Source organism: Pleurodeles waltl, chromosome 1_1 (assembly GCF_031143425.1).
Source record: "Pleurodeles waltl isolate 20211129_DDA chromosome 1_1, aPleWal1.hap1.20221129, whole genome shotgun sequence".
In the NCBI taxonomy this organism is placed as follows: Eukaryota; Metazoa; Chordata; class Amphibia; order Caudata; family Salamandridae; genus Pleurodeles; species Pleurodeles waltl.
Window position 1 is genome coordinate 213,007,055 of NC_090436.1, and position 27,108 is coordinate 213,034,162.

Consider the following 27,108-nt stretch of genomic DNA (forward strand, 5'->3'; position numbering starts at 1 on the left):
TAGACTTTAGGTCTAATTTTAGACTTATGGTCTAAACTTGGACTTTTGGTCTAAATTGACCTTTGTGAATTGGGCCATAGTGTGGGGAAACTTTGCCAACAGTGGTTATGTTCCTCCACATTAGCAGCTGTCAAAGATCACCTTAATCTCCTTTCAGACGAAATCAACATGCAAGACTTCTTGCTGGGTCCTAGAAAACCATGCTCAAAATGTTTTCTATAAGCCATATATAATGAAGTTTGGAAGCTGCTGCACATTTGAGGCAGATTGACAAAGAAAACATGGAGAAAGCTTTAGCCATTGTTGATAATGGTATGAACACATTATCCAACCGCATTTACCCGCTAAATAACGTTGTGTCCTCTGTGATAGACATCATTCAAAATAATGTGTCATTTTTACATCATGGACAGAGAAGATGTAGGTCCATTACGCAGCTGGGTTGAATACTGAATGTTCTCAAAAGTGTCCGTACGCCCTGGCAGCATGTTAACTCTACTGAGTTATTTGCCGCCTGTAATAGACATAGCAGATAATGGCTAAGAAAGAAGCAAGTTGCATCATTCTTAACATTGAGAAGTTAGAAAAGTTGCCTTTTACTGTAGCGGAAATTCCATCAGCAGTATAGCTAATATACGGGGTAATCAATCTTCTCATTTCCACATTTCAGTTTAGCAAGTATTTAAAACATTTCGCGGATAGCAGATTTGAGCAGTTAAGGGACAGTTACATCCATGAGATGTGAGAGTTCCCTTTTACTTTTAAATGTCTGAATGGCGAAATGGAGGTATTTCTTAGCAGAAGTGAATGTGAGACTACTGTTAGTCATTCTATAATTTGCAAGCAGGTGTCCTTGCACAGCACTTGCACCACTGCCATAGCGAACTTGGCATGCGATCTGAAGGGTACTTCCATCTCTTTGATTCACTCTGTATTTCAGATACTTTCGAATGGAAGTTATATGATGCTGAACAGTGAAAGCTGTTATAGAATGAAGCCTGGAATTGCTTATGTAAATTTGGTTTCTCAGATTGTAACTTGCTGCAGCCATATATTATATCCCCCCAGCAGAAATGTGACTGCACATTGTCACTTCAAATGTATATTTTGACAAGCTGAACAGGTTAAAGGCGCTATTACTTCAAAAACATGTTGCTCTGACATCAGCCAGAGAGGCCTATGACCTCCAACTTGCAAGTTCATCAGCAGAGAAACAGTCCTTATTAAATACCAACTTCCCCAATCATTTCGGAGAATCGTTGAGCAGAGTTTTTAACATATCAAACACTGCAGGAATTGTGGACTTTTTTGAGGCTGTGAGTTCCGGATTTGTTAGCACTCTCTAGACTGTATTTGGAGTGATCCCTTCAGCCATCCATTAACTTTTTTCGAGTGTCTTTTGTGGATTCCCAATAAATTTGCCATTGATTGGCGACATTCTGCTGTTTCTATTTTTGATACGCAATGGCTGTTCCATATCAGCAAAGTAGAGTACTGGAGCTCCCACCAGCCCATCTGTCTCATGATCGAATGATGCAGCACTTCAGAGCTTTGCTGCTGGAGAAGCTTGAGCTGAATTGGTCATTGACATTCCGACCAATACTGACTTTTGTGCAGCCGATTTTCCACTGCTTCTGGAGTTTTTTCGAGTTTGCACCAAAGGTGTGTTTTACTCTGCAGCCCCTGCCTTCTGTGGACATGGATCTGTTCATGTTCTCACTGAGAGCTCGTTCATGGACATGCCCATTGAGACTGCGGTTGATACACGAGGCATCCTATATGCCATCAATTGTGGATTTCCTGGCTCTGTCAACTTCTGCTGCAGCCAGGAGAGTGGCCCCCTCTGCCGGTCCTATGGCTGAGGCTTTTGCACACTTTTACTCTCTGGATCCTTCAACTAACGCACTGGTGAACATGTCGCCTGCCGAAGTGGACTCCTTCTTGGCCTCCATCACCATTGAAGACATCGAAGATTTCGTACAGGGCTATAATTATTGTTGAATTCGAGTGCTAGGCATTTTATTGTCAAATCCTAATTTGTCCTTTCATTTGGCTTGCCTGTTAGCCTGCCTTGTATGTTTAACATTTTATCTCTTTTACATATATTTTAACATGCTTTTAGTGTTTTAAGTTTTAGAAGCATTTTTAGGTTAACACTCTTGTCCCCACAATGGGGAGGGTGTCATGTGTCCACTTTGCACTCTGCTTGGGAACACATATTTTAGCTTAGCTGCAGCCTGTGCTCTTTTACCTACATACGTGCTGTGATTTAATTTATTCCACTTTATTCATTTTTAAGTAGCCTGCTTTTCTAATCAGCTGTAACTCTGTGATTCTGCAAAAGCATTATTCTTATTATTTTGTTCACAACATCTCACCGTATACCCCTGTCGAAGGTTGACAAGTCCGAGTACATGGTAATCCAGACAGCAACTGTCACCACAAGTGTTTTGTAAACAGTCCAACACTCAGGCACATGCCCATGTCAGGCCTTTTCACGGAATTAAAATATGTTTTCTTATAAAAACACTATGCAGGCCAGGGGACAAGAGGGAGGTCATTCCAGACAGGATACCATCCATGCTGCATGGCATTTCATTGCTGACCTCAGCCTTATCTTTATAGCCAACCCAGGACCCTTTTTCCTTTAGTTAATGGGGGTGGGTGGGCCTCTCACAGACCAAGGTTCATATTTATACTTTTTTAGCACCGCATTTGCGTAGTTTTTTTTTACACAAAAACGGTGCAAACGTACAAAATACAATTGTATTTTGTATGTTTGCACCGCTTTTGCATCAAAAAATGATGCAAATGCGGTGCTAAAAAGTATAAATATGGGCCTAAGTACGGACAGATTGGGCTATCACTGCTATGATCTCCCTTTGGAGTTAGGGGCTAGGTAGAATTCATCTATGTATTTCATTCCAGTATGTTGGGACTGTTTATTTTCTTCTCGCTGGTCACCATCATTCTACTACTGTTATGCCTCATTGCCCTAATAATTGCAGCGCATACTTTATTGTAGATTACAGTCTTTTCAATAAATATATTGAAAACCATCCTACATCTCTTTCTTTTCATGTGTGTGTTTATGGGACCATTTTCTAATGAGAGAAATGTGTTGTGACTTGTTGACCACAACTTCCCCTGAGAAGTCACCTAGTGTCATGTTCAGGCTGCAACAAATCAACTTCTCCTTTAGGTTTGTGTGAGCTGATGCTAGCTAGCCGAAAGGACTGGGCCGACAGCTTCCAGGACAGTGTGGGATTGACTCAGTCAACCACAAACTGTGGTGCTGCTGCCCCAATCCAGCAGTCTCATTCAAACAGCGGGAGTCTTACGACAAAAGTGGCACTGAAAGCAATTAACAGCAAAATATTTAAAAGAATTGCAACATAGTGATATGATTTGAATAATTAATTGCACAAAATTATGAATTCAGTTGTTGTACCCAACCATGCCCTTCTAGTGCCCAGCCAAGCTTTCTTTGCCCCAAAAGTGTCTTTATGAGTTTCCTTAGGTGATCACTAGAAGCATACAATAGCTGAATATTAGGCTTGTTGTTTGGTCAGCTTCAGTACTTGAAAAAGATTGAATTGCAACATTGTAATTTCAATAATTAATTTAACAAAATGAATTCAGTCTTTGTACTGAACCCTTCTCTTCAAGCTCCTAGCTAAGCTATCTTAGCTCCAAAGTGCCTTTCTGAGTTTCTTTAGGTGAGCACTAGAACGCCTCCCTTAGCTGAATAATATGCTTGTTATTTAGTTAGCTTCTGTACTTGGAGAAGTTTGCTCTGTCTTTCAGTTAGTTGTGGTGTTCCCAAGCTGAATGGAACCTCCTGGCTATGAGGAGCATTTGGACTTTGCATCTCAGCTCGCTTACATCTCCCAGGAAGTGAACGATTCATCTCTTCCTAATACATTTCTATACCATGGGTAAATACACTTTTCAGATTAATTTGGAAAGAGCAGACTTTGTGATGAATTATGCAAAATGAAAGAATTATCATATGAATTTAGTTGCACATTCACTACATGCTATCACACATTATAAATCACATACATAAATATATATGAATAATTGATGCACTATCAAACTGTACTAAAGCAGACATTATATGTTGTACATGTCCAATCAAAACTAAATTCAGCACTGTTTATAAATTAATAATGTGCCCTCAGATATATGAATATATGAAATGCAATGGGGTTACAGAAGCAGAAAACACATAGGTCATGTCACGGTCACTGACTTCTGTCAAATATGTATTTTTGCCATTTATATTTAGGGCACAATATTTTTATCAGATAGTGTTTTGGTCACAATATTATGGTATCATTATTCTGTGTACTTATTGTAAGATCCTCCATTCTAATGAACATTTAATTGTCATTAGTATATTCATGAACAGGAATCCAAGAGAACAAAAAAGGCATGACAATGTGTGCATTTTGCTGATCTAAGTTCTTATTGATACCAAGCCTAACTGTTTGAGAACAGGTGATAATATATCAAATTCTGGGCCAGTGTATTTCCTTTTAGTCTTATAGCTGAGGGACATGTAAGTAAGATTTCACAACACAACTTAAGTTTGGTAGACAAACGATTGAGTAAAATAAATGCTGCTCTGATTCCTTAATCTTGTGTCCATTCCAGATCATCCAGAATGGAGATCAGTGCCCTCTCTGTAGTATGGAAAAGATAAATGCTGATGGCATTTGCCTAAGGTGTCATGTTCTTCCAGAAATTTGAATTTATCCCAATTTATTTGGTATTCCAGTATTTTGATTGTTAAAGGCAATTTTGAAATGGGAAGTAATTGCTGAAAATATTAGAGTTGGCTGTGGGTTTCCCTAGGGGTGGCATGACTAGTGCCATTTTCCATTTTGAAAGAATAGCAAAAAATCAAATAACAATTTACAAAGTAAGGTTAAAGATGTCTCCTATATCAATGCTTATACTATAATTCCTGGTGTATATATTTCAAGTGCCAATCTCGATTTATTGGACACAGCAATCATTTTACTTTCTCCAGAATCAATTAAAGAAAACAGGGAAAAATTTGACTCCTCCACTAAATGGTATGAATTTGTGTAGGGCGGAATGGTGTCTTCTGGAGGGCTGAAAATATTATTATAGATTTTTGCTTGAATAATAGGAGAAAATTGTGTAAATGTTACAACTTTAAAACTGCAAGGTTGCAGCAGGGTTTCACAGAAGATTTCACAATTTTGAAAATTACTTTAGGTGAAAGTAGCAAAGTTGGCTTTTCTGCAGAGTTACCCAATATTGTTTTTTTTTTTTGCTGTACCATATTTTACTGGTATGACTTTATATACTCTGACACCATAGTCAGTGCCACATTGCATATGCTGTGTCCCTAATTGCATGGCAATTAAATTTCATATAAGGGTTTTAGTGTGTATTGCTACAATCCACATATAATAAAACAATATGACTGCTAGGAGCACTGCTGTGCTCTGGCCTGGCTGCAGTTTAAAGGCAATGTGGTATACATGAAAAGCAAAAGTAACTTTACTGTGCAGGGAAATCTGTTTTATATGTTGATACATCATCCCTAAGGTTTGGCTTGTAGGCCTATAGAGCTGAGTGCTTAACATATACAAAAGTGTCAAACTACATGTTTGGAACAGTGTACCTTCACAGTGACCAAGGGCCTGATTTAGAGTTTGGTGGTTGGGTTACTGTTTCACAAACATGACCGATATCCTGTCCACCATATTACGATCTCCTTAGGCTATAATGAGATTGTAATATGGAGGATAGGATATCCATTACATTTGTGAGTGAGTAACCCATCTGACAAATTCAAAATCTGGACCTGAATTTCCAAAGGCTGTTCTCAATGTATAGGTGCATCTAGAGTCTCCACAAACAGGCAAAATTCAAGCCCTTAATGTTTATCTTCCCTAAGGAAAATACTTGCAAGTTGATGTAAAGTTATTTTCCACTTAGTTTAAAAATCAAATTTCATGGTGAAGTAGATGCTTGATAATTTTAGCGGGAAAGAAAATTTATAAAAATGTGTTGTGTGCTGGCTAAGCCAAACCAGCTTACAGTCAGTTTTTGTCCCTTATCTCGCCTCCAGAGGCCCAGTAGACACGTGTTCCTGGAGTTAATGACCCTACTCTGCAGAGGACAATAGCCTGGCCTCTTGGTCCAGGAGTGAATGGTTGTTGTAAACAACTGGCAACATAACAGCGAATAGCAATCTGAGAGTGATATAGGAACAATTGGCAGAACAAACTACATTTCACACTACCCTTTTTGTTTTAGACATACCACATTGCGATGACAGAACCGCCTTTGGGTCCAGTCTCAGAAGGGGGAAACCAGTTCCTGGCCCTGACAGAGGGAGCAGACCTCTTTTAAATAGAGCTACAGTGTGTTATAATGGAAGAATGAGTATCCATTCTGGATGTAGGCCTTGTGGGATTTTTCTTAGGTAAGTAGTGATGCTGCAAAGGAGATGAAAGTAGGTAAGACTGGGTGAGAACATTTCTCAAATCACTGGCTAGTGTACAGGATAATACTGTCACCTCACCACCACCCCTTGGAGCATTCCGGATCCCGAGAAGAATGCTCCTAAAGAAGAAGGGTCTGTTAAATAAAAAAAAATCTATAAATAAATAAGTAAAAAATAAAAGCCTCAAGCCATCCTGACTGTTGTTGGCATGAAAGGACTGGAACTGGTCTCCAAAGGTCAGGTAGTTGGTGTTAGGATTTGTTTGAACGAGCAGATCTCTAAAAGATAAAGCCGACAGTACCAATTATCCACCTGTTCTAGTCAAGGTACTGGATTGTAATACTCTCAGTTAGGAACTGGGGGAAAAATGCGGGAAAGGGTGAGACACCAGAGACACTAGTTCAGAATGGCCACAGTGGAAGCTATGTATTGTCACCGATCCACTCTTGGTAATCTTTGATGAAAAACAATAAAACATCACAAAATAAAATGATGGCCGGGGTGTTGAAACTTTTCAAACACTCACCCCCAGTCAGAGATCTGGGTTTAATTCATTGTTATTGCTCACCACGTCACCACGTTTGTGCTCAGACAAATGCAAATCAGTCTTGAGACTGGGCCCTATGGGAACAGTCCAGCCCAAACTGCCAAGAGAGGTCCTCCTAGGACCAGAAACAAGTATCCTGGAACCAGTTGCGGGGTATGACCCCTTATCAGCCAGGCTAGCTTGAATCCAGTAATGCGGAGCAAGCAAGGGTCCCACGTCTGGGCATGCCCTAGCAACCAAGGGTGCACATAGCAACACCCCAAATGATGGATGGAGAGTTGAAACTTTTCAAACTCACACCCCCAATCACAGATCTGCGGTTAATCCGTTGTTATTATTCTTGCCACGTCATCACAGTTTGGGGTATCACCCCTCATCAGTCAGACTAGCTTGAAATCCAGTGGCACTGCAAGCAAGAAATCCATGTCTGGGCATACTCTAGCCACTAACTGTGCACATAGCAACACCACAAAATAAAATGAAGGACGTAGTGTTGAAACCTTTCAAACACTTACCCCTAGTCACAGATCTGGGTTTAAATCCATTGTTATTTGGCTTGCTATGTCACTCCAGTTTGGACCCAGCCATTTGCAAATCAGTCTTGAACCTGCTTCCCATGGGAACAAGTCCAGCCCAAACTGATAGGCCAGATCTTACCTGGACTGGAAATTAGCATCCTGGGACAAAAGCAAAGGGCTTTTTGTTTAAGAAGAGTTAATGTAAAACAATGACCTGTATCAAGCAAGTCAACAGCTTACCTCTTGCTCGACAATAGGAAGTCTATAGTTACCTCCAGATTCGAAGGCGACAAGGAGAGGAGAGTAATGCTAGCAGAGTTGAAGGACTGTTAACACGCCCATGATGGAGGTGTAAAAACAAGGTTACTGAAGGACTGCTTGAATTAATCTTAGTCACTAGCAATAGCTTAGGCCATATCCCAGACCATCTTTTTCACCAACTATGGCATTCCGTACAGTGACCAGTTCAACCCAAATTGCTAGGCAAGGTCCCCTCCACATGGGAACAGAAGAATCCCCAGATTGTTTTTGACCTACTTATGTCACATCAGAGAGCTAACGCTTGAGTCCTGTAGCTCAGTGACCATGGGTCTCATGTCTGAGCATACCCATCACGCTTAGAACGTGTACTGCAAAAGCAACAATGTGATAAAAGGAATGCATAAGTGAATCACAGCTTATAGCATTACCTCAGGCTACACTCTAGACCATTGTTTTTGCCTAGTGTAGCACTCCATACAGACACCCAACCCAGCCTAAGTGCCAGGCCAGGTCCCCTCTAGACAGGAACATAATCAATCCTGGATTTTTGCAACCAACTTAGGTCTTGTCAGTGAGATGTAGCTTGAGACCTGCTACAATGGGGGCATGAATCCTATGGCTCAACCCCCTTTCTCTTTGTTGTGATTTGTTTCTCTGACAACTTGTGGGCTTTCTCCCCCCGGGGTGGGTGGTTGGGGGTAAATCCCCAACTGTCACCCACAGGGGCCAGAAACACCTTTTATTTTATTTTGAAGGGAGACTTGTCCATGCCTGAGAGGCCACTTCCCCTCTTCCTGGGTTTGGATGGTGGATCGCTGCTTGGCGATTGCACTCCTATCACCAAATAGGGATCCACAAAGGAAAGTTATCATTGGAAAGGGAAGATTCTTTCCTTTACAACAATACTCCTGCCATGAAAATCTGTGCTGGGGAAGAGATTGGAAAATGAGTAGAACAGCTCATTTACTTTCACTCTCAGCTTGATGACATCAGAGCGCGATGGCGCTGCTCTTCATTAAAAAAAGAATACAGCCTTTGGCTGCTGGTGAAATTTTTCCACACTAATCCACACTAACTCTCCCCCTGCTGATCAACGCCATCAAGGCAGCCAACTTCTCTAAATACCTCTGCTTCATTGATTATGCTTCAGAATTTAATCATATGGACAGGGAGATACTGTGGGATAAACTAGCAAACAAAGGGCCAGATGTATCAAATCATTTTGCATTCGCAAACGGTGCAAATCGCAAAATGTATCCGTTTGCGATTTTTTGCGAAGCGACATGGTTTTGCGTGTCGCAATTTGCAACATGAAATACCGAATCGCAATTAGCATTTCGCAAATTGCGAGTTGGAATGGCAACTCGCAAAACCGATTCGGTATTTCAAGTCGGAAAATGCGAGGTGCAAAATGCGACACGCAAAACCATGTTGCAATTCGATGCATCAAAAATTCGCAAATTGCAAATTTTCGCAGAATGGCCTTTTGCACATGCAAATTACCACTGAGTGAGACCAGGTGGTAACCAGGTGCAACCTATATAAAGAGGCCCAGAATGCCTCAGACTTTTTTCCACAATGGCTGCACTCTCCGTCATGGCGAGGAGAATGAGAATCTTGGCAGGTTTGAGGAGAGGGAGGAGGAGACAGGAGCGCATTTTTGAGAGTGCGCATTACCATTTTTGACCAGACTGAGGAGGAGATATATGATAAGTACAGGTTGAACTCAGCCATGATACTTGACCTGATAGCTGAGCTACAACCCATACTGCAGCGCACAACATATAGGACAAATAGCATACCCACCCATGTGCAGGTATTATGCTCCCTGCACCTACTTGCCTCAGGGAGCTATCAAGGGGTCATAGCAGCAGCTGGAGGGTTATCACAGAGTGCTCTCTCTAGATTTTTCAATGCATTTCTCAACGCCATGCTGAGTAGGATACACCAGTACATCAGATTCCCCCACACCCCACAGGAAATACAGCAGACTAAAATAGATTTCTACCAGATAGCACAGTTCCCCCACGTTCTAGGTGCCATAGATGGGACACATGTTGCAATCTGTCCACCGTCGGCCACAGAGTATGTGTACCGCAACCGTAAATACCAACAGTCAATGAATATACAGGTGATATGCAATGCCTCCTACATCATAACTGATCTCGTGGCCAGGTACCCAGGGAGCACACATGATTCATACATCTTTCGTCACAGCGGGATTCACACAAGACTGCTAGCTGGGGAGTTTGGTGAAGGTATTGTCCCTCTGTACACTGGTGCCTTGATGGCGTTGTGACGTCAGATGGCTCACTTACTCATTATACCCTTTGTTCCTTCCAGGAGACAGTGCCTACGCAGTGCGCACCTACATGATGACGCCCTCCCTAAATCCTACAAAACCAGCAGAACGGAGATCCAATTCAGCACACAGGGCAACCCGCAATGTGGTTGAGCGCACCTTTGGCCTGCTGAAGAATCGCTTCCGGTGCATCCACAAAAGTGGATGGGCACTACAGTACAGCCCGGACAGGACCTGTAGAATAGTGGCCACATCTGAAATATCTGATTCAGACTCAGATGATGATCCCATACCCCCCCCCTACAGCCAGCAGACAGGACCAGTGCAGCAGAGTGCAGGCAAAGGCGTGCAGACATCACGCACAACCATTTCAGATGTAAGTAATAACAACACAACTTCACTGACATGTGTACTGGTAGTTAGAACCTTTATTACCTTAACGTCAGATAACATAAGTGTCACTAGCAAAAACAAATAAACACATGTGTCATAAAATAAGCATTAACAGTGTCTCACTATTTATTCATAGTTCACTGTAAAACTAAAAAAGCAGCCAGTCCCCTGTGGCCATAACAGTCACTTTTTACGGCCACGCAAGCCACTTGAGCGAGCAGTGGCGTCACCGGCACCTCTGGTATCTGCCACAGTGGCAGTGCTGTGCCGGGCACTGCAGTTCTTAGGATCTGTAGTGGGCACAGCTACGTGGCTGAGGCTAGATGAGTCCTCAGTCTCCCCTAGTTCAAGTTCACTGGGTGTAGCAGAGCGGTTACCCAGCATAGTATCCAGAACATTCGTTATCTGGACCAGTCCCTGGGCTACATCCCTACTGCTGTGCACTGCCTCCACCTGTGCGGCCACAGCAGGCCGCAATATGAGGGCTGTAGATGTTGCAAGGCGATTGACCGATCTACAGAATCCACCAAACATGGCCATGAATTGCCTCTCATGCCTGCGGTGGCTGACTCTGTCATGCCTTAGCTCTGTGCAGAGTTTCCTCACTGCATTGGTCAGCTCCCTGGTGTTTTTGGAAGCTGTGATCTGTCCCTCATGCAGCTTTGAAATGTTAGAATTAAGGCACTCCAACTGCCGATGCAGCCCCCCCCCCCATGTTGGCATTGTGTGCCTGCATCTGTCTATGCATTGCTGTTAGCTTCTGTTTTTTGCAGGCGCTGCAGTTTCAGCATAGAGGATTCCAGGCCACCGAAGACTGATGGGCCCTCTCCTGCTTCCATGTGCTGTGTGCCTGCATACTGAGGCCTCCTGCGGGGTGTTGAGTTACGCTGGGGTTGGGACTCCTGCATTACGGTGGATCTGCCGTCTGGGGATGGAGTGTGGCCGTCATCCTGCATGTCATCTGAGTCCTGGCTCAATTCGGGGAGCGGTACAGTCCCTGCCCTGCGTCTGATAGGTGCAATATTCACTGACTCACTGGTGTTGGAGTCTGATGGAGGGTGGGTTTCAGCATTCCCCACAACGACACATGTTGATGCTGCTGGGCCTGGGCCATCTGCAACGACAATGTGCAGTATGTCATTTATGTATGTATCACCAAAGGTTACACAATGGTAATTAATGTACAGTTACATCATATCACTATGTAGTGGGTGTTGTGTTCTTCTGGGTGTCGCTCTACTTAATTACATTCTATGCGCTACTTTTAGCTCTGGGTTGTGGACTACCACTCCCATAAGGCATTGTTGTGCCGCTTCTAAGATGTGGAATGGACTACTTATCACAATGCTTTGCACTAATTGCTAATTCCTCAGGGGCATTTGTACATACACATATAGGGTTACATTTCAATATTGCACTTACCTTTACTGGTGCTTGGTGTGCCGGATGTGTCTATGTCAGTGACCCCACTGACAGCTTCTGAGAGGAGTCTCGACTCCACCAGGTCTTCCATGGGGGTGGAGGGTGTCTCGGTGGATGGTCAGCCTCCTGTGCTCCTTGCCTCCTGTAGTCTTCTGGCCACCCTCTCCTTGGCACGGGAACGCAGGTCGTACCACCTCTTTTTGATCTCCTCCACTGAGCGCTGCGCAACCCCCACAGCGATGATTTTTTTTGTATGTCCGCCCAGAGTTTGCGCTTCTCACTCTCAGGGACCTGGAGTGAGCTTTTCCCGAACAGCTGGTCATGGCTCCTCACCATCTCCTCAGTGAGCACCTCCAGTTCCTGCTCACTGAACTTGAGTTTTCTTTTCCTCTCTCCCTTTTCCTTTCCATTTGCAGAGTTGTCCATGCTGATGTGCAGTCCTGCCTTGTTCACAGACTTGCTCCCTGTGGCTGGGCTGTGTCTCACTGCTCCTTTGGGTGTGGCACCTGCAAACTGCCTGGGATAACTCACTTCCTGCTTGTGATGTCATCAGGCTCTGCCAAGTGTGCGTTCTTGCAATTTGTGATTTTCAAATACCGAATCGCAATTTTTTTGCGATTCGGTATTTGGGCCTCGCAAATAGCGATTTTTAAGAAATCGCTATTTCCGAATCGCAAATATGTTACATTGCGACATCTGGCCCCAAGACATCCCATCTGGGCTCTTGAAACAGTTGATCCTGCTACATACAGATATCTGGGTTCAAGTGATGGGTGAATACTTGACAAAAAGGATCTCAACCACCAAGGAGCTGAAACAAGGCTGCGTACTAGCCCTGATCCTGTTCAATCTCTTCATGGCAGACTTATCAACTGAATTATACAAATGGAACTCCCACGCACCTAGATTGGGTGGGCTCAGCCTTTCAAATCTACTATAGGCAAAGGACCTTGTGTTAATCAGCCAAACCCCTGTTGGTTTCCAATGTCTTTGTGACACAGCCCATGACTACTCTGTAAAAAACGGGCTGACTATAAACTTGTATAAAATGAAAATCATGCAGCTGAATCAAAGTAAGACATATTGGAAGCACTGCTGGCATCTGGCAGGTCAAAGGATAGAAACAATTAATTAATACCAATACTTGGGGGTAATAGTAGACAGCAAAGGCACATCCACACCTCATAAAAAGACACTAAAAAGAAGAGGATTGGCAGTGGCTGTTGCACTAAATTCCTCCAGAACCATACTGCCGGACCAAGCTGACCCCAATCATTCAGGTAATATAAGCACTCATCCTGACTATCACCTATGGAAGCAAATGTATGAGGGGCAAAAATGCTAGCACCCTGACTACCAGCTTAACAGCCTACCAAGTTACACTTCACCAGAACAAATAAGATTAGAATTTGGCTTACAGTCACAACAATTTGTACTTTGGCGCCTATGTAAAAAGCTGGTATAAGATCAAGAGTGCAGATCCAGGGACCCTAAATGCTCACCTGTGAAATTAACTAATAACCAGAGATACAGATGCAGCAAAAAAATATCTGCAAGAATCAATAGAGCTATTGGGACTTAATGACCTCTGGGATATCTCTGGGACATGTAACAGCTTTAAAACACTTGTAACTAAAGCCGTCAAAAGGGTCTTGTTGCTACATAAAGATAAAGCAGAACTTTCAGGAAGAACCCTTGGATGGCTCACTCTGCAGAGCTACCTCAGTGGCTCACCACAATCCTACTTAGGTGTAGCATTCACAAAAAGATCCAAGGATACATTTCTCCGGCATCGGCTCTGCAACCTCCCTGCTCTGCCCCACCTACCGCCATGGAAACAACCTCAGGCAAACAACAGTTGTCAACTTTGCAGGGCGGATGAGCATGTGTTGCACTTCATATGTATATGCTAAGGTCTCAGACACTAACGTAAATGGCTGCTAAAGCGACTTTTTAAAGTGAAAGGAATAAGAACAGGCAGACAGGCAGCAAATGCATGTTTTTCCGGTGAAGACATTCAACTGGCCTTCCGACTTGTCCGTTTTATAACTATCTTTGAACAGAAAATACAGTCATTAAGCACATTGTCTGCTGCTAATCTAACCATGAAAGGGGTTCCCTCTTATTTAATAGGGATATTCAACGTAACAGGAATTATTAAAGTACTGACAACTCTGGAGGAGGGTTCCCTCTCCCACCCGGTGCTGTAAGACTGAGGGGATAACTAACTAGGGCAATCATCGGACTACAGAGAGCTAGCTAAGCGGTATCAAAGTATTTTACAAGCTCTACTAGTGGCTTTTCATATTAGACGCTGATCGCATACTCATCGGTCTGTCAATTATACAATGCAGTGTACATTAATAGCCTGTTATTGGATTTTATGCATCACAGCAGAACCAATGCACATGTAGAAATATTACCTGCAACTAACAGGCTGATAAAAGTAGACTTGATCTTTTACATTATGGGTTTTATCTAGGACTGTCTAATATGTGTGATTAGACTTGTTAGAACTTTTATTTCAATGGTTTTAATTAATCAGGCAAATAAAGATTACTTACTTACTGTTATAGCCAGATAGTCACAGAGTGCTCCATGTACAGTGTTCTATATACTGCTCTCTGGTAGATAAAGGTAGCTTCTGATGGGAAGAAGTATGTTCACAAATGTAGAAGCAAGAAAAGGGAGTTAAAGTAAGTACCTTATGAAGTTAGTTTCATGGCTTAAAGGAAAAGTGGAAAGTCCTTCTCCTGTGACAGAAGACAGGGTCAGACTGGGACAAAAAATAGGCCCAGGCACCAAAATATATAGCAAAAAAATGGTAATATCATACACACCGGCCCACCTAGCAATAAAACTGACTCACAACTGCTAAAGAAAACTGGCCCACATACTAAACTGTGTGACCAGGCCATCGGGAACTGCTCTGATTGCTCTATAGGCTGGTCCGACCCTATTAGGAGTTATATAAAGTCTCACTGAAAGCTGCGAATAGAAAGAGGAGGGGATGGACTCCTTCCTCTAGGCGAAACATATGAGTAAGGAGAAAGGCTTGCAAGACTGCCATTCTGAAATAAGGTTTATGCAAACAGCTGATAAGTACCTATGCCTCTCTGGGATAAGGAGCGTGTTGAAGAATGATTGTAATCCTGAAGCATGGCAGAAGTAGTGGCCATTCTGGGACAGAAAGAGATGAAAGTCTGAAACCCCTATTGAAAGCATAAGACTGACTTATAACTGTAGCAATTGTAGCACACAAATTAGTTTCCATTTAGGATTAAAGAAACTTCATCCAAAGCTAATTTGCATGTCAAGTGACTTAATCAGTTTTAATGTGAGGGGATACTCATAGAAGATTGTGGTGTTTTAATGCATTTTGTTAAATGTTGTTATATTTCATTGCAGATTATTGCTCTCAAAGTATGTGAGCGTTTGCTGTAAGGAGGACTCATTCACACTCAAGAAAAGAGAACAGTGAGTTGAAAGACAGAAGGGGAGGCTCGTTTTCTGCTTCAGGCAGGAATTGTTCAAAAGTCAATGAGCAAAAGCTTATCCCAGAAATAAATGTTCTGGAGACTGACTAAAGAAGAATAGCTTTAATATGAGCCCCCAGCAGCGGCCAATGACCGCGAGCCACCAACGGGTTCATATAACTAAAAAAAATCAAACCCGCCCCAATATCCTTTTAAGTCCCACAAGAACGTGTGAAGCCTGAAGTACAAGTCAGGACGTCCTACGGCCATGAAACAAGCCACACAAGGAGCATGTATTAATCCACCAGAACAGGCAACCTTGAGCAAAATTAGAAAAGTCAACAGGAAGATAAAGAAAACATATAACAGTAAGGGCCTGATTTAGATAATGGCTGATGAGTTACTCCATCTCATCCTGTCCGCCAGTATCTAATATCTAAATCCTATAGGATAAAATGGGATTTAGATATTGGCAGACAGGATATCCGTCACCGTTGAGACGGAGTTACGTGCCCACCAGTATCTAAATCCCATAGGGTATAATGCGATATCCGTCAGGCCCTAAGTAAGTTATATGGAGAGTTGTTTACTGGATCAATCTTTTTTTGTTTTGTTCATCAGCCACTCCAGTATATTACTATTTAATAAAAAAGTGTATCAAATTGTTGATTAGGAAGCCTCAGAAAAGCAAAGAGAGGTAGAAGAGTGAAACTAAAGGTACCTTATAACGTGATCGCTTAATATCATTGCCTGTGCTATTTTTTTCCCTAAGACGTACTTGTGCCTATTTGTGAAAATCGTATTTAATAATTGGACATTTGCCTTAATGGTCCATTGTTGGACTTTTTCCCTTTTGCAGGGTCATCTCCAATCTTTTTGCCTCCTTCCTCCTATTTTATTTCTGATCTGTTGTTGCTGGCTTTAGGACTCTGAGCACTTTACCACTGCTAACCAGTGCTAAAGTGCATATGCTCTCTGTGTAAATTATATTGTTGATTGACTTATCCATGATTGGCATATTTGATTTACCAGTAAGCCCATAGCGCAGTGCCCAGGGCCTGTAAATCAAATGCTACTAGTGGGCCGGCAGCACTGGTTGTGCCACCAACATTAGTAGCCCTGTAAACAGGGCTCAGACCTGTCACTGCAGAGTTTGTGTGTGCAGTTTTAAACTGCCAATTTGACTTGGCAAGTGTACACAATTGCCAGGCTTAAACCTTCCCTATTCTGACATGTAAGACACCTCTATGGTAGGCCCTAGGTAGCCCCATGGGCAGGGTGCAGTGTAGGTTTAAGGTGGGACATATACTGATGTGTTTTATATGACCTGACAGTGAAATACTGCCAGATTTTCTCTGTACAAGGCCTATCTCTCTCATAGGTTAACATGGGGGCTGGCCTTAGATATTATTAAAGGACAGATTCCCTTTGGGAGTAGATGGACATGTGGAGGTTGGGGTCTCCGAACTCACAATTTAAAAATACATCTTTTAGTGAAGTTGGTTTTGAGATTGTGTGTTTGGAAATGCCACTTTTAGAAAGTAGCCATTTTCTTGCTTAAACCATTCTGTGACTCTGTCTGTTTGTGAATTCCCTGTCTGGGTCAGTTTGACAGTTGGGCTGTTTGCACCTCTCGCTAGACAATGACACAAAGGGAGCTGAGGTGGAGCCTACATATCCTGATGTGCCATCTGTGCTAGCAGGGAGGGGAGGAGTGGTCACTTACACCTGAAAGGGCTGTGCCTGCCCTCCCACAATGCAGTCTCCAACCCCCTGGTATATGTCTGGGGCCTGGCCTGGGCAAGGCAGGATCTCACAAACAAGAGAGACTTTCTTTTGAAGTAGGCACAGTAGGCAGAACGGGATATAAGAAGAATATCCAAACCCTTGAAAAATTTGATTACTTCCAGGATTCAAGAGGAACCTCTCCCTGGAGAACAGCTGAGGAGAAGTGCTGCCCTGCCTGTGACTGTGCTTTGTGGAGCTATCCTGCAGTTGCTGCTTCTGCCTTTGCAAGGGGACAGAGACTGGACTTTGTTGCATTCCTGCTTGAGAAGTGACTCCAAGGGCTTGGAGTAGAGCCTGCCTCCTGTTTTGAAGCCTCAGGGACAGCAAAGGCTTCACCAACCAGACCTGAGTCTACTTGCTGTGGATTCTAGCTTTTCGGACGGTGCCATTCCAGTTCCTGGACCCCTGAAAGTGAATTCCCAGAGAAGAAGTAGTCTACTGGCGCCAGATGCCGCCGTGCGACTTCGCAAAGGACGCCGCTGCCTGGAACCGCGGCGCTGCAAGCACCAAGTCAATGGACCTCGTTGAGTGCGAGTCCGACAACCCTGTGAGCTGACGCTGCTACCCCGGAACCGCGACGCCAACCTGCCCCGAGGCCGTGGACCTCGTAGAAGTCCGACCACCCTGTAGGGCTTGCATCGCTGCAACCGCCGATCCTGCCCCACTTTGCTGACATCAGAGTGTCGCAAGTCCAACGTCTGTAACGATCCGATGCCATTGCAGCGCCTGCGGCCCTGGGACGTCATTGGGACCCCGTGAGGTCGCCCCGAAGCATTGTAACTCCGCCGGACTTTGCATCTGCTGCAACCAAGGGACCGACTGCATCCGACAACACCTCATCTCCACCGCCCTGCAGATAGGACCCAATACCGCTGTGCAACGCCATAGTCTTCCTACCCCATAGCGTTGGAATCGCCGCTGCATTGGTTTCAGCGAGGCTGTTCTCCCTGACTCCGTGCACCGGCCTGTTTTCTGCTTGTTCTAAAGGTACTGTACCTGGAGGTCGACCGATTCCGTGAATGACTTAGTTACAATGCCGTGATTTACCAACTTGCAGTGTTTCACCTCAGATCACTGTTTTCTTGCTTTTAAGTGCTAACTTCGTATTTTTAACTATATATTGTGGATTTTTATTGTATTTGGTCTTGTCTATTTAGATAAAATATTTACTATTTTCCTAAACCTGTATTGTGTCATTTTGTAGTAGTTCACTGGGTTACTGTGTGTGTTTGTACAAATACTCAACACATTTTCTCTGAGTTAAGCCTGCCTGCTCGTGCCAAGCTACCAAGAGGGTGAGCGAGGGTTACCTGAGTGTGATTCTCCTTTACCCTGACTAGAGTGAGGGTCCTTCCTTGGACAGGGGGTAACCTGTCTGCCAACCAAAGACTCCATTTCTAACACCCATGAAGTCATGCCACCCAAGAATTAATAAATGAATGATAATTTTCATTACTCATATCGAAAGAAACGAAACACTATTTTAAAAGTGTGTTACTACATATTAGTCACATATTAATTTAATGTAATTTTTGTGTTACATTATTGTTATTGTTAGCAAGTTAATTCATTTTGACCTTCTCCCTGCAATCACTATCACATGAGTATTTTGAGCAGTGATAGGAGAACATATGTAAACACATTTTAGAGTATGATACGTAGCCCTTTGAGTACATGGTGTTCCGGAGTGAGGATACTTAGTGAATGGGGTTTAAATGGGGTTTTCATACATTTACTGGAACAGGAATGTGAATCCTCTCCTGCACAGTTTAGCTCCAAACCCAGCCAGACGTTCCCAAGGGGGTAAATGGTACCATACAGGGAATCATGGCTAAATACACTTTGAGTGGAATAATGTCCGTGTTGTTTTTAAAGTAGTTGAGCGTGGTAGTGTGGGTTACATAGTTTTTAGATAATAATGCTTGAATGTATGATGGAACAACTAATGCTGGAACCACTCGTGCCTGAACAACACCGTCAGCGTTGGTACCACGAAAGCCTTTATCATGCATGCCTTTACAATTTTTCGTTGTAAAAGCATGCATAGTAAACGCATGTATGGGAACGGCATGCGTGGTTCTAGCATGTCACCCCACACCTGCCATAAAGCCCAAAAGTACCCAACCCCTAATACTAAATCTACCCCTATCCTCCACCCCTAAAAACAAAACTACCCCTGATACCTCCCACCCACCCTGAGCCCTAAAACCTTCCCCGACCTCCCCCACTCGCCCTAAAAACAACGACCCGCCCCTACCCCGACTCCCCACCCTCAAAAACTAAACTACCCCAACCCCTCCACCCCCAAAAACAAAAGCATCCTGACCCCCACGCCACCCCTTAAAACAGAGCCACCCCACCCCTACCACAAAAAATAAAACAACCCTGATCCCCCACCCGCCCCTAAAAATAAAACTACCCCACCCCCAAAAACAAAACAACCCCGACCCCCACCCCGCCCCTAAGAACAAAACCACCCTGATCCCCCACCTTCACAACAAAACTACCCCGACCACCCACCCCAAAAAAAAAAACACCCTGAACCCCCACCCTACCCCTAAAAACATAAATACCCTATCCCCCCAATCTGGCCCTAAAAACTAAACTACCTCGATCCCCCCACCCCTGCTCCTAAAAACCAAACTACCCCAACCCCCCACCCCACCCCTAAAAACAAAACTACCCCAGACCCCCCACCCCTAAAAGCAAAACTACCCGATCCCCCCACCCCGCAAGAAAACTACCCTGACCCCTGCTAGTGCAGGTGTCTTAATAAAAATTATTAATGAGTGCTTATGGATTTTGAATAATAAGCAGATGTGGAAAATAAAACAACGTAGAACAATAATGCACGCATTTGAAAAACAGATTACGAAGCATGGCCACCAATGTTAACGAAGTGTACTAACCAATGATTAATACTTGAATACATGTTAGACTAATGCAACCAACTGCTAGGAGATGATGCTCTTGATAATGCAACATTTTATGACTAATGTGTGTGAGACTGACTTTCCCAGGACAAGAACAATGAAGATACTGACTAGAGTAGAAGCTGCAAGCCGGATGATGAGGACATTGCAAGACGAACCAATCAACAATATGAGAACGGAGAAATATTAGAATTCATAGATGTGAGATTTTTGTTTTATTAGACAGAGTGTGAACATACGAATAACTGACCAACAGGGATTTAGGGGATAGTTTTAACAGTTTTGACTTAACAAGAGTACACAGAGGGAAGGGGGTCATTCATTCATTCTGAGAGTAGAAAGCTTACTGCCCATTTTTTCTGACCGAAAGGTTATTACATTCTTATGCGTCTATACTAGAGACATGCTTAACTTTAATGCCTAAAGACTTTGCCCTTTTTAAATTCTGATGCTTTGCTGATGCTTTGCTGATCGACTGATGTCCTGAGGACGAAGAATGATTCTGCTTTGCTGATCCACCCTGAGGATAAGTATATCTAGATTATGATTATCATACATATTTGCTTTTTCTTCTAGATACTAACTGCGCTGTTTTGATAGATTTCTTTCCCAAATTTGTGTTACTGAATTGTTTTACATAAAGCCCAACATGCTGATGCTAATTTGATGTTAGTTAAGGATTCTCGCTAATGACTTACGATAACAGGGATTAAAACATGATGAATTTTCTCTGCTGAATTACATGTATGTTATAACGTTGATACAGTTGACTTTGCTATTGATTTGCACCATAACCTTAGAATGTGTTGTAGTTCAAGCTTTGATTAAGTTACGTTTCTTCCACCGCTTTGGACAACCAGTGCTGTTTCCATATGTGTTTCATTTGATTTTGATATTTATCTACATGACCTTAGCATTGTTCATATAGCGAAATAAATATTCTAAACCTTACTAAAGGTGTGGTTATTCATGACTGAAAGGTCATGGTGCGTGATAAATACAGCCTCCATTGATTATTAATTTTATTGATTACTAATGATTATTGATTATTATGTATTGATTATTGATTATGATCTTGATCTATGGTAAGCACATCTTAATTGCGAGTCAAAAGGTTCATCAACCTATTTGCGTCCCCTTGTAAGTTTACTTATTAAGTTCAGATGCGCTAACACCCCCTACCTCCAAAAACAAAACTACCCCACCCCTAAAAACATAACTACCCCGATCCCCCACCCGCTCCTAAAAACAAAACTACCACACCTCCACCCCCAAAAACAAAGCTACCCAACCCCCACCCCACCCCACCCCTAAAAACAGAACTACCCTGACCCCCCGCCCTCAAAAACAAAACTACCCCGACCCTTCACCCTGCGCCTAAAAACAGAACTACCCTGACCCCCCACCCCGCCCCTAAAAATAGAATTACCCCATTCCCCCAACCCCGCCCCTAAAAACCAAGTGACCCCGATCCCTTCATCCCACCCATAAGAACAAAACTACCCTGACCCCCGCCCCACCCCAAAAACAAAAATACAGTGACCCTAAAAACTGAACTACCCCGATCCCCCACACCTAAAAAAACAAACTACCGTGATCCCCCCACCCCACCTCTATCAACCAAACTACCCTGATCAACCCTCCACACCTCTAAAAACCAAAGTACCCTGATCCCCCACGCCACCCCTAAGAATCAAACTACCCCAATCCCTGGCACTAAAAACAGAAATACCCGACCCCCCCCCACCCTGCCCCTAAACACAAAACTACCCCGATCGCCCCACACCCAAAAACATAACTACCCTGACCCCCCACCCCACCCCTAAAAAACAGAACTACACCGACCCCCCCCACCCTGCCCCTACAAAACAGAACTACTCTGATCCCCCACGCCTCCCCTAAAAACCAGAACTACTCTGATCCCACCCATAAAAATCAGAACTACACCAATCCCCCCACCCTTGCCCCTAAAAACCAAACTACCACCACCCCCAACCTCACCCTAAGGCCTCAATCTACCCCCACCCCTAAAAACTACCCCCCAACCCCACTTACCTGATTGCATCCTCTCCCTGTGCCCTCTGCCTTTTTCTCTGCCTTAACCCCGCATATGCACTGTTCAGCACATGCGTTGTTAAGGCAGAGAAAAAGGCAATCGTTGTTCACGCAAGCATGGTTACACTTGCGTTGCTTGCGTAATGATTGCATTTCCGGAGTCATTGTTGAGGACGTTTCCCTATCTGCACTGTACTTTGAAGTTCTAAGTATTTAATGGAGGTAGTAGAGCATTACATTTACCCAACCTCCCAACTGCTCCTCTGCGCCTTCCCTAAGCTGCCTCCTGTCTCTGGACTCCCTGACCACACATCAACCACAATACTATATTATCCTTGCATGCCGTATAAGAAACCTTGTTCACTGCATGGGGCTAAGGTCCTGATTTAGGAAATACCATCAGCCATATTTCAAGTGCCATTGGTTATAATGCACTTGTAAAACAGCTCACTGTATACGCATCACGTTTGTGATGAAGTAACCAGTCCGCCCATATCAGACCTTACATGCTGATTAGTCAACACGTCATTAACATATGTATGAATGCTGAGAAGCATGTAAATTTGTTTGCATTGTAAAGTGCCCCAATGAATAAGAGGTTTAAGTGGACACTATAAAAATACCTGAATACAATAAAAAAGAGTATTTCCTTGGTTTTATCGAAATATGTATATTGTATTTGCATGCCAGGTTAACACTTGTTAGAACATTGGAGTGTTGAGAGCTCCATTAAAAACAATTGGCTAGCTGCAGGCTCATAATGGCTGGTATACCACCGGAGTTCCAACATTCTAATGTTTGCATTCATGTTTCTACCTTTTTAATTCAGAACACTCTAGCCTTAGTGGGTGGAATGTTCTAAAAGCCTTTTATCCCTTCTGCTTTGGGCCCATAACTAGAGCTCAGGCCTTTAACAACAAGTATAGCCCTCTGCAGCGGCTACAAAGCTATATAAGAAGATTGAGTATCTTGAGCCAAAGTAACTCGCATGAGAATTCATGTTACATATTTCTTGATTTTTATTCTCTTTAGATTTGATTATCTGCAGCTAATGGGTCACTTTGCAAGACAGTGCAACATCCTACTGAACCAGTCCAAAATCTTCAACTCACTCGAGACAGAGAAGTATGATATTGTAATAGTTGACAGCTATAATCCTTGCTCTTTCCTGTTTGTAGAAAAACTGGGATTACCTTTTGTTTCTTTCTTTCCTTCAATATTTGCGGGTGGCCAAATAAATGGCATCCCAAGTCCCCTCTCCTACGTTCCAGTGTTTAAATCCTGTCTAACAGATCACATGGACTTCTGGGGGAGTGTGAAGAACGTCGTCTTGTATGTTACCTCTAAAATATTCAGTTATCTAATACACAAAAAGTTTGACAAAGTAATCGAAGACCATTTCCAAGAAGGAGCCAGACCAGTTCTTCCTGAACTCTACCAAAAAACAGAGCTGTGGCTCTTTAACACAGACTTTTCCATTGACTTTGCACGCCCTCTTCTTCCAAACACCATTCATATTGGAGGGATACTGGCAAGGCCTGCAAACCCAGTTTCTCAGGTGAGTCACTTGCAAATTTTATTACTATGAATCTTTTTAGCAGCGACACAAAACATGTTATTCATTAAGTTACATTGCTGGATTACAGAAAATATGCATTATGACACTCTCATTTCTTTCAGATTTAACGTATAGATTTTTTTCCGAGTTTAGCTGTTTAGAAAAAAACGTAATGAATATTTTATCTTTATACCTTGGAAGACAGAGATATGAAACTCAACAATCATTGTATAGTGTGCGATACAGAAAGAGAGACCGAGAGACAGAGAGAGAGGCAGAGAGAGCTGTTTCAAGTTTGCTTTGCCAAATAAGGAGCACGGGTTGAATGTCGAGTATCCAAATTTCTTGAACTCTGCAAAGTGACTAAACTGAGATGTACAGCAGAATTTGTAACAGTTGAACAATAAGAAGAAAGAGGCTTCCTTGTGGCATGAAGGCCCAGACTGATGAGAAGCTCCATCTTTCTTCTATGTAGGAGTCACTAGTAATTTTCTATGTTCTTAGTTACAGGGTTCCTTCAGTTTTTAGTTTGTTGCTTGGAGCAGTGGTTCTTAACCTTTTGACTTCTATGGACCCCCAGTGTATCACTAGTGAAAGCCCTGGCCTAAGCAGTTTATATGCTTTAGCCCCTTCGCTGCCAGGCCTTTCCTCCATCAGGTGACAGGCCTGTTTTTTGGCTATTTGGGGCAGTTTGTGCTTAGGCCCTCATAACTTTTTCTTCACATAAGCTACTCACGCCAAATTAGCATCCTTTATTTCCAACATCCTAGGGATTCTAGAGGTACCCAGATATTGTGGGTTCCCCTGGAGGAGACCAAGAAATTAGCCAAAATACAGCAAACAATTCGTTTTTTTAAATAAAAAATGGGAAAAGGGCTGCAGAAGAAGGCTTGTGGTTTTCCCCCTGAAAGTTGCATCAACAAAGGGTTTATGCTGCTAAAATCACCATCTTCCGAGCTTTCAGGAACAGGCAGACTTGAATAAGAAAACTACACTTTTCAACACAACTTGGCATTTTACTGGGACATACCCCATTCTTACTATTTTTTGTGGTTTTAGCCTCCTTCCAGTTAGTGACAGAAATGGGTATGAAACCAATGCTGGATCCCGGAAAGCTAAACATTCCTGAAAAGTAGACCAGATTCTGAATTCAGCAAGGGGTCATTTGTGTACATCCTACAAAGTTTTCCTACAGGTAATAACAGCTCAAATAAAAAAAATATTGAAATTGAGGTGAAACAAAAAAACAGCCATTTCTTTCCACGTTTTACTCTGTATCTTTTTACTGCCATGTCAGATTTTCAAAAGCAATATACCGTTACGTCTGATGGACTATTCTGGTTGCGTGGATAAATAGGGCTTGTCTTGTAGGTTCATCTAGACCCCAAAATAGACAGAGCCAATAAAGGAGCTACACCTTGCAATGGGTTTTTGTTGTATACTGGGTATACAGCAATTAATTTGCTGAAATATAAAGAGTGAAAAATAGCTATCAAGGAAACCTTTGTATTTCCCAAATGGGCACAAGATAAGCAAGATAAGGTATTAAGAAGCAGTGGTTATTTGTACATCTCAGAATTCTGCGGTCCCCATACTAGCATGTGAATTACAGGGCATTTCTCAAACAGACATCTTTTTTACACACTGTCTTGCATTTGGAAGGACAAAATGTAGAGAAAGACAAGGGGCACTAACACTTGTTCTTCTATTCTGTGTTCCCCCAAGTCTCTTGATAAAAATGGTACCTCATTTGCATGGGTAGGCCTCATTCCCGCGACAGGAAACGCAACATGGACACATTACATTTTTACATTGAAATCTGACGTGTTTTTTTAAAAGTGCCTAGCTATGGATTTTGGTCTCTACCTCAGCTGGCACCTGGGGAAACCTACCAAACCTGTACCGTATTTTAAAACTAGACACCTAGGGAAATTCAGAATGGGGTGACTTGTGGGGCTCTCACCAGGTTCTGTTACCCAGAATCCTTTGCAAACCCCCAAATTTGGCCCAAAAAAACATTTTTTCCTCACATTTTGTGAGAGGAGCCACAAATTTCCTTCCACACAGCATTTCCCCAAGTCTCCCAGTAGAAATGGTACCTCACTTGTGTGGGTAGACCTCATGTCCGCGACAGGAAATGCCCCAAAACACAAAGTGGACACATCACATTTTCCCAAAGAAAACAGAGCTGTTTTTTGCAAAGTGCCTAGCTGTGGATTTTGCTCTGTAGCTAAGTCAGCACCTAGTAAAAATTACTTAACCTGAGCATTGTTTTAAACTAGACGTCTAGGGGAACCCAGGAGGGGGTGACTCGTGGCGCTCGTACCAGGTTCTGTTACCCAGAATCCTTTGCAAATCTCAAAATTTGGCAAAAAAACACGTTTTCCTCATATTTCGGTGATAGAAAGCTCTGGAATCTAAGAGGTGCCACAAATTTCCTTCCACCCAGCATTCCCCCAAGTCTCCCGATAAAAATGGTACCTCATTTGTGTGGGTAGGCCTAGTGCCAGCAACAGGAAATGCCCCAAAACACAACATGGACACATCACATTTTCCTAAAGAAAACGGACCTGTTTTTTGCAAAGTGCCTAGTTGCGGATTTTGGCCTCTAGCTCATCCGGCACTGAGGAAAACCTAGCAAACTTGGACATTTCTGAAAACTAGACACCTAGGGGAACCCAGGATGGGGTAACTTGTGGCGCTGTCACCAGGTTCTGTTACCCAGAATCCTTTGCAAACCTCAACATTTGGCAAAAAAACACATTTTCCTCTCATTTCGGTGCTGCAAAGTTCTGGAATCTGTGGAGAGCCACAAATTTCCTTCTACCCAGTGTTCCCCCAGGTCTGCCGATAAAAATGGTACCTTACTTGTGTGGGTTGGCCTAGTGCCCACGACAGGAAATGCCCCAAAACACTATGTGGACACATCAAAATTATTAAATACTAAACTACCTGTTTTTGCGGGGGCACCTGCGTTTTTGTTCCTGGGCTCAACAGCCACCTAGGGACATCTACCAAACCCAACAATTTCTGAAAACTAGACACCCCAGCGAGTCCAGGGAGGTGTGACTTGCATCGATCCCCCAGTGCTTTCTTACCCAGAATCCTCAGCAAACCTCATATTTAGCTAAAAAAACAAAATTTTCCCACATTTCTGTGTGGGATCACTGCACCAGCACAAATTTTCTACCACCCACGCTTCCCCTCAGTCTCGTGGTAAAAATAATACCTCACTTGTGTAGGTGGGCCAAGTGCCTTTGATAGGGAAGAGCCAAAAACATGTCAAAAATGAGGGGCAACCAAAGCAGGTCCAAAAAGGCAGTTTGGAAGAAAACATTTTTAGGCTGATAAGTGGGGCAGAATTT

The 27,108-nt window shown here is 43.1% G+C and overlaps 1 protein-coding gene across 2 annotated transcripts in view; it reads left to right on the plus strand.

Moving 5' to 3' along the window:
- Nucleotides 1-27,108, plus strand: part of LOC138282919 (UDP-glucuronosyltransferase 3A1-like) — a 347,196-nt gene that overhangs the window by 185,907 nt on the left and 134,181 nt on the right. For both annotated transcript variants that reach the window (XM_069220977.1, XM_069220968.1), the window contains one exon: nucleotides 23,218-23,743. In XM_069220977.1, coding sequence (XP_069077078.1) covers nucleotides 23,218-23,743 — 526 coding nt within the window. The remainder of the gene's footprint in view (nucleotides 1-23,217; nucleotides 23,744-27,108) is intronic.